This window comes from Poecilia formosa, unplaced genomic scaffold, assembly GCF_000485575.1.
Source record: "Poecilia formosa unplaced genomic scaffold, Poecilia_formosa-5.1.2 Scaffold258, whole genome shotgun sequence".
In the NCBI taxonomy this organism is placed as follows: Eukaryota; Metazoa; Chordata; class Actinopteri; order Cyprinodontiformes; family Poeciliidae; genus Poecilia; species Poecilia formosa.
In genome coordinates this window covers 26,010-38,163 of record NW_006800197.1, presented here as the reverse complement: position 1 = coordinate 38,163, position 12,154 = coordinate 26,010, and the positions used below count along the sequence as shown (strand labels likewise).

Genomic DNA, 12,154 nt, shown 5'->3' with positions numbered 1-12,154 from the left:
GTGTGTGTGTGTGTGTGTGTGTGTGTGTGTGTGCGTGTGTGGGTGTGTTAGTGAAATTCAAGATTTCATTGTATGTAAGCCTGGAGTTGATGGTTGATGTTTACCTAATATTAGCATACAGAACGATGATAAGAAGTCCATTTCCTCTTTCTGAAAGTGAATATAGTGGGAATTTGTATGTCTTCCTCTCACCAGTGGTCTCCTTTACCACTTTGCCCCACAGACCAGGTTTGAGGAAACTGGTAGTTGTCCTGTCGACAGATTTTCCCATGATGGTTGTAGCGTGACAAAATGTGAGAAAGTTCAAGAGGTGTGAATAATTTTCGCATGTCTCTGCCCATGTTCAGTTTACCCAACCAGTCTGGGTTCATGCTGGATCTGTGGCGTCTCTATGGAGGATCCTAAGCTGAAGTGAGCCTGACTTGCCAAGCGTCGTTGAGCTTTTAGAAGCCTTAGCACTGACAGTAATGAAAAAGAAAAAATGCTGCGTTCACACAACTCTGCTTTACTCAATGTCATGTTATAAAATAGGGCAAAGCAGAGAGGCCTCAGGGAGGGATGATACATCCTGGATGGTTTTTCTGCTCCAGTTCCCTGTCAAGGTGTGCTGGTACAGCACAGCAATAACTTATGGATGTCCTCTAGCTTCTTCAGTCCTTCTATCATACAGACTGCATATGACATGTCCCACTTTTTATTATTCTTGGTGTTTATTAGACTACCTCTGCATCAATGAAAAGGTGGTGAGTGAATAAAATCCCGCCATCTGACGGAGCGTCCTGACCTAGCTTCCCTTTTGGCAGGAATGTACTGTGAGGAAGAAAAGCTAATGTCTTTGTCAAACATCTGACATTGAGGTCGAAGTTATGAACTCTAAGCACTTGCGTTCTGTTTAGTCTGTTGTTTGTGAAGTTTTGAAGAGAGCAATAGGATAATGAAAAAATAAATAAACCCATTTTTACCTGAAACCTCACAACCCAAACCAAGTTTTGCTGATTAACATCAAATTAACTCGGAGAGGTTCCTTGGTTCTCAGTAGCTGTGTTTCCATTATAAATGTGCACAAAATGTTGTCAATATTCAGCTATTATTGAAAAGAACGCAATTTTGCATTTGTAGTGTTTTTGTTAATCAGGAAACAGTTATAATCACACATGATTAAGTTTGTTCACCAGATAAGTCATTAAAAAACATTCTGTGATCCTGTCATCTTCTTCTTTGTTGTTTGCGTCAGTGAAACCATCTGGTTGTTGATCACGTGACCCCTGGGATGGGGGAAAAGTGCTTGCATTGCAGTTTTGGGAAACAAACCAATTTTGGTACAGCCAAAAAAAAAACACCTCATTTAGCACCAAAACTTTTTATCAAAAAAGGAGAGGGTTTTTTTGTTAGTTTTTTTTTGTAGAAATTGCAGTGTTTCCATCAAGCAAATTTATTTTTGAAATGTCAAATTGCTGTTAATGCAATCGCACAAACGCTATGTTTTGTATCTAGACCAGAGACTGTTCTAGATGTTCGTAAAGTGTGTGTTTCCTTCCAGGTACTCTTCTCCAGGTTTACGTCGCCCCATGTGAACATCGGCCTGGACTCCAGTCCCGTCTCTGCCAGCGTAGTTCTGCCAGACACGCCGCACTCTGAGGGAGCCGTGCTGATGGCCACAGGCAGCAAGGTAGACAGGAGGCCACACATTATCCACAACATTACATGTCCTTTTTGTTCTTTACTTCATCAGTTAAAAAAAAGAAACACAAGATCATTCTGACGGGAATCTATTCAGATTTTATTCACTATCTGTAGCTACATTTCCTTTAATTATGTAGTTTTACACAAACCCACTGGACTGAAACTGGGTTTCAGTCCAGTTTCTACATATTTTTTGTAGAAGTGAGATGATGATCAAAAGCTTTTGAACCAGCAACAGGAGTTAGATTGACATAAAGGCTCAGGCTCAGATAAAAATGAAATAACCTAATTTCAATGTTTTTATCCTTTTTTTAAGAGGTTTTTGTTGTAAATTCTGTTCTTTTCCCTTCCAGATCACCAAGATTCCTCTGATTGGCCCAGGCTGTGGTCAGCTGACCACGTGTACATCTTGTTTGCTGTCATCCAAAGTGACGCAGTGTGGCTGGTGTGATGGCCGCTGCACCAGAAGACCTCAGTGTCCCTCCACCTCCTCCTGGAGTCAGGACAACTGCACACCGGTCATCACCAAGGTACACAAAGTACAGCCGGTATAAATATGGCAGCATGAGGTCAAGGGTCGGATAATACTAATCTGATTAACAGGTGCTAAATACAGCACTGGGCTGATGTTATATTATTTATAACAATATTTATTTTCATCTTGTTGCCTTTTGTTTCTGGTTGTGTTTTTTTTCCCCAAAGGTGTCAAAAAGGTAGAGAAAAACGTATAAGATCAGTAAATATTGGTTATCAGCCATAGCAGGAATATTGATATCAGATGTCGGCAGAAATGTTCATATTGGTGCATCGCTAGTTACGAGTGATTAGACATGTACTTTCTCTGCAATGCAGTATTTGATTGCATATTACTAATCTTATTCACTTACGATTGACGGCTGCTGTCCACAGCCATCTTCTTTCCTCATCAAGAGGTTTATGACAAAAAGACCAGTTTGGTTTGCATCCTTATCTGTTTGTTCAAGTGACTGCGCAGCGCCCTGTGATCATTTTGTACAGTGAAATCAGCTAAATAAAAGTGATTTTAGGCGACCAGCTGTTTGTTTAATTGCGTCCACTCTGAAGAGTGTTTGTCAGTGATTGGGTATGGTGTGTTCTCTAAACTTCTAATCACGGGTCTGGTCCATTCAAGCTGAAAGTTGTCAGATTCCGGTCTTTTCTTAAAACTAAGAAATGTTTTTTTTTAATTTAGGTCTAACAGAATGACTGTGACTGCCTTCAGTTCGCGGTTCGATCAGAACTCTGATCAGAACGGATCCATTCTCCTCTGCATTGCTACAGGTGTTCCCGTCCTCTGGACCAATCAGGGGTTCTACAGCCGTAACTATTTGCGGACGCAACTTCGGCTTCGACAAGACAGAGAACTTCAAAACTTCGATGGTGAACGTGGAAGTGGCAGGAGCTCAGTGCAAGCTGGCTAGACAGGACAATGTCAACAGGTGTGTGTCTGTGCGTGCGTGTGCATGTGTGTGTGTTGGGTTAGTGTTATTGACTGGCAATAACCAGGTTTTGGGAATTGCTGTGGTGTGTGTACCTTAATAAAGCCGCTAAGTTGGTTTTATGAGCAAGAGAGACACCTGGCTGCTGCTCCAACAGGACTGATTGTGTGGAAGGAGGAATGTTAAAAAGCATCCACCCTTTAACCCCTCCACCCCCTCCCCCAGCCTGCCACATTCAACTCATGACTACCTTAACAGAAAAATTACTGGGAAAAAAAAAAAGAAAATCACCGAATACAATCTTTAGTCTCTTCCAAATCCACGCTCAAGAGCTCCTTATTGCTCCAAACAACTTCATTACAGGAAATTTTTCTAAAAAGATGGCCTTCACCATGCCACATAAAGATGAAGTCTTTGTGCATTCCTGCTGGGTACTGCATGATCATTGAATTAGGCTAAACGCTGGGTGCTGTGGTGGTGAATAATGCCTGGTCTGTGTGTTGTTTGGGGGGTCGGGAGCAGATGGACTGAGATGCAGTGTTCCCCGTCGTTCAGTGGGAACTTCACTCCGTCCGGACACTTGGTGAAGGTCACCAGTGGCCACGCGGTAGCCAAACTGGAAGGCTTCAAATTTGTGGTAAGATGCTTTGTTTTTTTTTTCTTTCTCTCTCTGAATAGATTTTGTTTTGTATTGAAGTGAAGAGAGCGACTCCAAATGAGGGCCATTTTCTCATCTTTCAGTTAAGATTTTTCTGCCTATAATTATCCAAAGTGCAGATTATATGGTACATTACAAAATCCGCAGCCGTTTCTGACAGTTTATCCCAATAAAAAGCAGAACTTCCAAAACACATTTTAGGTATTTCATGTGGCAAACCAACACAAAATGGAAGGAAAATGACCGAATTTTCTCTGCAATTAAAAATCTAAATAAATATCTAATAAAAATCTAAATAATGCGGCTTGCATTTTTTATTTGACCATTTGGTCTGACACTTTTGAATAAAATCCAGTGCGACTTTATTCGCACTGGAATAAAATCGCACTGGACTTTATCACTGGACTGATCACAGGGTCCATCCAGGACCCTGTGATCAACAACATCTTTCCCACATTTGGTCCAAAGTCAGATGTCCTCTTCTGTGTAAATAGAGCCTATGTTGGAAAAGACGTGTTGGTTTACGCAGCATAAAAGTAAACCCTCCAGTCTGTCACGGTGGTCGCTGCCTCATTCTTGGAGCTCAAAAAGTCACTGGTGTGCACTGATGACCACGACTGTGTGTCAGTCTGCAGTACAGTGATCCCTCATTTTTTGCAGGGGTTGTGTTCCAAAAATAACCCCGATAAGTGAAATCTGCGAAGTAGTTAGCTTTAGTTTTTACAATAATTATAAAGCATAATTAAATACTCTACATTGAAACCAAAGAACAAAACCTGTTTTCAGGTCAGCGGGTGTGTGTTCATCAATCGGGCCTTAATGTGATCCGGAGTCATGTCACTAACGTGTCTCCTCCAACCTGCCCCATGAGATTCACAGCTGTATCTATGGCAGAGCGATGGATCTCGTCAAGCGAGCCTCCGGTCGGGTTTTGCGCTGATTCTGGCCACAGTTTTTTCCAGCAGGCATTCAAAGTTTTCAGCTTTCATCTTCTGAATGGCCAATCTGCACTACTTATATTTAAATACTGTAACGTTATTGGCACACAGGTAGAGAAGGAGCTCGGAGACTGTTTAGCCAATCAGGACGCAGAACACAATGCACTGTGAAAAAATCTGCACAAAAAAATCCACGACACAGCGAGACCACGAAAGGTGAACCGCGTTATAGTGAGGGATCACTGTATTTTATTTTTCATCTGGTTTTAATGTTTTTCCAGTATAGAAGCAGAAGTTGCACCTGAGCGCTTCACAGTGTAGAAGTTCCATCAGGGGTTCTGTTCCAGACTCTGAACCTTTGCTGCATGTCTTCTCTCATCCTCTCTCTCGGTCTCATTTCCTGTCTGATCTGCTGCAAATGAAGGTTGTACCTAATTACTACAGCCTTTAATAAACTCTTTATCTCCTCTCCATTCATCCATCCATCCAGGACCCTGTGATCAACAACATCTTTCCCACATTTGGTCCAAAGTCTGGTAACACCATGTTGACTATCAGAGGAGCCTTTCTGGACACTGGAAACAAACAAGTGGTGACTGTAGGGAAGGCAAGCTGCAAGATCCAAAGGTCAGTAATGCGCAACCAGGACTTCAATAAATGAAGTCCTGGTTTCTCTCTCTCTTTCTTTCCTTCTGCTTTTTTCCTGCATACAGTTTAAGCTTTCCATGTGTTCTTTTTTTATACTTCTTTTTCTTAAAGGGGCAGTAGTATGTAAAATTTACTTTTTTGAGCTTTACATCATGTTATAATGTCATTCCTTTTTCAAAATTAGACCTGAAGAGTTGCTTTGATTCATTCATGCATGTTTGAGAAATCCTTTAATCTCCATAGTAACCATTCAGCTGTGTGAAACGCCTGGGTGAACTTAGTACAGCTTTCGAGACGCAGATTCTCCCCAGACCTGCAGTTTCCAAGCTTCTGCCTCAGAGCAGCCCTCCCTCTTTGATTCCCCCACTCAGCTCCTTCAGACTAGCCAGCAGCAATTAGCAAATAGTTGCTGGAACTGAGCATCTGCTGAGCTCATTAAAGGAGATACTTGTCAGTGAAACACTGGTAAAACCATTGTTAAAGGATAGGCCTGTCATAACAAATTTTGTTGGACAATAAATAAATACTCCCAGTAATTATTGTGATGAACAATAATGTTGTTTCACAATCATTTTCAAGCAATATATAGATAATTGCATAATAATATAAGTTCTCCCTCTAAAAGACCAAAAAACTTTTTTTTTTTTTTTAAGATCACTCAACACTGGGAGTGGAAGATATTTTGAATATCAAAAATAAAACAATAAATAAAATGGCAATAAAAAACACTTACAACCAAAACCATAAATAAAGTAGATTATGATGACTCTATAAAAAAAAAATCGCCCTCCAATTCATCACCATAATTATTTGAATTTATAATATAATTAACTGATTAATTGTTCATTGTGAGAGGCTTATTAAAGAGTTAATAGAGGAGCCATGTTCTGATGACTTCCTGAAGGCGGAGTTTCAGATAGAATGGCAGATTCTTAAAGAGACAGAGGCCCAATTTCAAGGTGTTAAAACACAGTCAAATTTCTTTTATGTCATTTTTGATATGTATACAGCATCTTTATAACACCTGAAGGTGACATAGTTAATTGATTGTTCGCAGCTGGAAAACATAACACTGACCCTTTAAGTGTTTAGAATCCTTTGCTGGACTAACAGCTAACTGAAAACCTCTGCACCGTTCCGCCCTCAGCCTGTCGTTCTCCATGCTGATCTGTAAGACGCCACCGCACACACACGCCGTCCCGTCTGAGCAGCCGGTGAAGCTGACGGTGGATTCGGTGGAGCGCCAGGCGCCCGTGCCGTTCACCTACAATGAGGACCCGGTCATAAGCAGCATCCAGCCACTGCGCTCCTTCGTGAGGTGAGGGTCCAAACGCGGTTCTCATTTTGGTCCCCGGCGTCTCCGCACGTCACGCTAGAATTGCCACGAATGTGAACCTAAGCTCGTCCGTGTGTCATCGCCTGACAGAGGAGCGATGATGGGTGGGATGAGGCAGACTAATGCCGGAGTTTTACAGCAGTAGGAAGTGAGTGGGAGGTGACGAGCTGCTAACGCGAACAGCAGTTGCCTCCCGGCGGGAATCTCCTGTGTCTGATGCTAACACTGCTCTCCGTTCCCTCGCCGTAGCGGAGGCTGCACCGTCTCGGCTCAGGGCTCCTACCTCCAGTCCGGCCTCCAGCCCCAGATGGTTCTCAGGACGGCTCAGGACACCGCCGTCTTCCACGTGGTGAGTGTGACAGGAAGCTTCTCCATCAGGCCGTGATCTTGACACATTTAAATCCTCACTTGGAACAAAGCGGAGAAACACTCCGTGAAAAACAGTTTTTTGTTTCGATGTAGCTGAAAGGAAACACATTTCCACCCGTTTCCTTTCTTGCACTCAACAAGATCAGTCAAACTCGTATTTGATAAGTTCCTGCATACAGTTTAATCCCAGCATTTCTCTTACACAATATTGGAGTTGCTGCTGATTATGATTATTTTAGTATTCTGTCGATTGTTCTGACGATAAATCAAGCAATCGGGAAAACAAAAAACTTGCCACATTGACCAGATTTTTCATTCAGCCCCTTAAGTTTAGAATTCTCCATGTTTGATTATCAATACTTGTCTCATAAGATGCTCATAATTTTTTTTAAAAAGCTACATTTTTTTGTATTTTTACATATTTCATAAATGTTTCATGAATCCCTGACGTTTCTCCTTTAAGACTTAACTCATTTCCTTTCAAGTTTTCTTTTTAGATTTCAAATGTTTTGTGTGTTTCTGCTTGTTGTTCTTTGATCTGTTTTTTTTCTAATCGCTTCTCTTTCCTTTCATTATCGTACAGCACTCTTTTTAAAAGTGCTTTATGAGTAAATATGATTAGATTTGTGATAATCACATTAAGTTTTGCCTCATTAAAAGCTGTGAAGTAAACTGTAGCATAGCAGTGATGGAAAGTTAAGCAGAGAGCAGCTTTAACTTTATTAACTCCTAGCAGGAAAACCGCTTCCAGATCATTTACATCCCGCTGGTCACTCCATTCCTTATGCTGCCCGATAAACGACTTAAAAGGATGAGTTCTGACCAATCATTGTCAGATGCGAGGCTCTTTAATGAGATAATGAGTTTAGAATAATGTTTAAACTGGATTCTGGTGTGTAGAGTGCTCTTGTTGAGTTTCACACACCTGCACAGGTTTAAAATGTCTTCAGATGCAGAGCGATCCAACAGGTCTGATCAAATATGAGCATCATTCACTTTAACTGCATGCTGCTGTGAAAAGCATTTTACTATCATTTATCTTGAATTGCCGTCAATAAAACAGACAGAGTCACACTTTATGTTTCTTCTTCATGGTTTTAATATTGTCTGACTGAGATTGCAAGATGATGAAGAGAGTTTTATTTCCAAAGCGGGCAGGACGGTGGGAATCGATTTTAACGATTGTTTCTAATATTCAGCGGTGGAATGTAGCCAAGAACAAGTACTTTGTTACTGAAGTACATTTTTTATATATTCTTAATTAACTTACATAGTTAATTCATCATTCATCCATACTTTCAACTTTTACTCCACTACATTTCCACAATGTGTTGCGTTACACGTTACATCAGGATTGTTTTTCTTTTATTTGTTTATTAGATTGAAAGTATTCAGTGACTTTTTTGAGTTAACTGGGTCAAGAAACGTTCCAGTTTAGAAAATGATTAATTGATTGATAACTTTCTTAAACTAATAAAAACATAACTGGATATTTCTACAGTGAACCAAAATTCTTTAAAACCCAGTTTGAAATTCATAAAATGTAAAATTAAAAATAAAATAAAATTTGTACTTGTGTGAAAGCCAAAAACTACAACTTTTGAAGTCAAGATCACAAATTTCATAGTGTTAATTTTTGCAAAGAATTTTTACATATCTTTTTTATTTTCTTATTAAACCACTTAGAAAACTTACAGTAAAAGGAAAATTGATGTGGAAATACCAAGCAAATAAAACAGGCATTCTTTAAAGATGTTAAATTTTTGTTATTCACAATACTGCATACTTTCACTTGACATCAAGTAAAGCTGAGGCAGCAGTGAAGTAGAAGTTCAAAATACTACCACCTACAAATAATGTTTTTGCTTTTTTTTTTTTGCAATAAAATCACAATTATGCTTCTGAGTAAAGAAAAGACAGGGACATGTTGATTTCCCGCATGTGTGGAATCGTGAAAGACTGGAATGACTGACTAGCTGAAGATTCTGTGAAAGAGCTGGTGATTTGTGAAACCTTCATTTTTGAAGGGATAAGAAATGATTTTTAGTTTTCAGTAAAACATTTCTGAAGCCTTGTCTTGCTCTATTGAACTTGAATTGTTCCGTCCCAGGAGCTGCATGTATGTATTTTTTTTACCTTTGACTGATGACTTTCAGTTCATGAACTCAGCTTGGTTGGGTCTTTTCCACATCCGAACTCAATTTGACTCAAAAAATGAAAATGGGAGCTAATAAACATTTCACTACCTCAGACACATGAATGTTATTCTCATTTAAAAAAAAAAAAAATTGCATTCGAGAAAGCGTTTCAGAAGAGAAACAATTCCTGACAAAGGAAAACGGCTACAGTTTCAGACACACATGAGAGGACAGGAAATGGAAACTCCACAGTCTGATTCTGCAGGATCCAGCTGTCACCCCGTGACTCACGCACAGTAGCAGAACCTCATGGAGCCGCTGGCTCCGCTCACCTCCACCGGGCCCGGCACTGAGACGCGCAGCCTTGTGTCTGGGAAGCGTCATCTCTGCCTCAGCACAGCTGCTTTTTACACTCTCAGCCTGGAGCTGTTTGAAATTATTCAACATGACTTTCAACACGCTGCTTTTCAAGCCTCCAGAGTTGACTGTGCTCAATTACGAAGGCAATGAAAAGGTGTTTAATGCATATAAAACCTCACCCGGTTCATAAGTCCAAACAAAACTAGACTTGGTTTGAAGTTCACATGAACACATCTGTTCATGTGAGGGTCATGCAAAAATGTCACACTAATAGTTTTGTCTTCTTTGTGTTTTCGTTTGTTTTCTGACAACAAAGGAATATAAATCTTAATCAATCAATCAAGTTTATTTCTATATTGCTTCTCCGCAACAACGCAGTTCAGTGCTAAAAAATATAAAAACATCAATACATCACACAAGTGTTTCCATTAAAAATAAGCACAAATCTTTGTCTATGTTCTTCTGAAGTTGAAAAACATAATATTATAGTTGCAGTGTTTCCATTAAATAAGAAATTAAATTGAAATCACACATGAATATGTCCGTTTGTCATTAAAACAAATGGTAGTTACATGAGATATGTTCATAATTCAATCATTAATCAGCAAAAATACACCATCATCTTCTGACCACTTCCTGACGTCGTCTTTGTCGTTTCAGCCAGTAGTGACATCCAGTCATTGATTGCGTGACTTGTGTGATGTGAACACAGAAGTTTCCATTTCAGTTTTATAAAATGCACCTATTTCAATAAGGCCACAAAAAAACACTTTATCTTAGCAAAAAAGAAGTTTCTATCGAAAAATGTCAGTCTTTTCAAAATTGGCGTGTTTACACTCAGCAAATGTATTTTCCACATTTCAATTTGTGCATTTCTACGGTTCATTTAAACATTACATTTTGTCAAGTGCAATCATTAAAATCATTGTTACACAGCAAACATGTTGGTGAATGTTCCTGTTGTTATGGTTCAGGTGCCTTTCAGTCTTGACTTAAAGCAGCTTTGCAGTTTTCTGGATGCTTGATCCAGATTTGTGGCACATAGAAGCTGAAGGTAAAACTTGCAGATGTCCAACATGCCTTTGGCTGCTCTAGTGCTGTGCAAGCAAAGTTTTTTATATAACTACTGGAAATGACAAGCAATAATAGTGATCATAACCGTAACCCTAACCACTGCTTACTGGCTACTGTTGTCGATTTTTATGCCTGGAGGCAAAGGTTTTATTGCTGCTGCTGCTAATTTCACTGTCTTAAAGGAAAAACACAAAATGAAGCTCTAAAAATAAGTAAATAAACATGTATGTTTTGAGACTCACTCTAAGGAAGCAGAACAAAGCAGAAGGACAAGTCCAAAGATATTTTCTGTAACTTTCTCTGCAGCATTTCTCTCTATCCTCACAATGACGGCATGGCTGACTGAAGCGCCTTCTGTTAGAGCAGAAAGTGTTTCCTGGTTCACGCGGCGCGGGAAGGTGTGCTGCTGTTTGCCAAAGGGAGACGGTTTGAGGACACGCAGTGCCTTGTAATGATGCTATCTGTCATCCTGACGCACACGCCGCTGCAGGTTCAGTCAGGAGATAATAACATGCTCCGAAAACACACATGCATACACACACACACACACACACACTCTTCAAATAAGAGTTCCATCTCAACTCTTTGTGATGGAATATCCTTTTTTTGTTGCCCTCACACACACAGAGAGAGAGAGAGCCCACCCTTGCTGTCTCGCGTTTCAGTTTCCCTTTCTCTGGTTGTTGACCTGTGTTCAGGTCAGCGGTTGATGGGTCTCAGGGGGGCTTAAGCTTCATTACACACCAACAATGAGGGCAAGCTGAAGTTAAAAGCTCCAAAATCAGGTTTATAATCCCAAGAACTCCGATGATCCCTCTCCAGATGTTGTCATCGCTGCATCTTTAATCGATTAACGGCGAGCCTCTCCAGTGGAACTGACGGACAACAGCAGGCACTCGGCGCCGGACCTGGAAACTTCCGGGTGGGAACAAACCGTCTGATCGCGCCAAGGCTAAACACTGAAGCGGCTCGCTCTGGATAAGAGCTGAACGGAGCCAGCAGCCGATATCGCTCTAAAAATACACAAACCCAAACGCTACAATTGGTTTCTGTACGTTATAATTAGCACATCTCTGTGACATGGCAGTATCCATCGTTTTTAACTGCGTAGAGTTTATGTACAGTTGTTCAGATTCCAGCGCATGAACTCATGGTTTGGCTTGTTTGAGAGTTTTTTTTAGAGCATACAAAGCTCCCAGAGTCATTTGATCATTTATTGGCGTCCAGTAAAATGTTACCTGTCTACGAAAGAGAAACTAATTACTTTGAGTCACTGACTGCAGTAATCACTCGTCTTAAGCATGCGGCGACAGTGGAGAGCAACCACTTGGTTTTAGCAAGGAGAAACCTTCAGCAGGACCAGGATCAGTGTGTTTCATATTATACTGTCACAATATGGTGATCATTTTAACAAATATCTAAAAACATTTTTTAAATAAAAGTTCCATAACCTCTTACCTCAAGTGCAGAACTGCTTTAACTGGGATTATATA

General features: G+C 40.3%; 1 protein-coding gene across 1 annotated transcript in view; it reads left to right on the top strand.

Moving 5' to 3' along the window:
• The window catches only part of met (MET proto-oncogene, receptor tyrosine kinase), a gene marked incomplete at its 3' end in the record, with an annotated part of 75,810 nt that overhangs the window by 38,643 nt on the left and 25,013 nt on the right, over window positions 1-12,154 (top strand). The window contains exons 4-10 of the mRNA XM_007570328.2: window positions 1,541-1,669; window positions 2,037-2,213; window positions 2,983-3,140; window positions 3,663-3,777; window positions 5,227-5,363; window positions 6,532-6,702; window positions 6,970-7,069. Coding sequence (XP_007570390.1) covers window positions 1,541-1,669; window positions 2,037-2,213; window positions 2,983-3,140; window positions 3,663-3,777; window positions 5,227-5,363; window positions 6,532-6,702; window positions 6,970-7,069 — 987 coding nt within the window. The remainder of the gene's footprint in view (window positions 1-1,540; window positions 1,670-2,036; window positions 2,214-2,982; window positions 3,141-3,662; window positions 3,778-5,226; window positions 5,364-6,531; window positions 6,703-6,969; window positions 7,070-12,154) is intronic.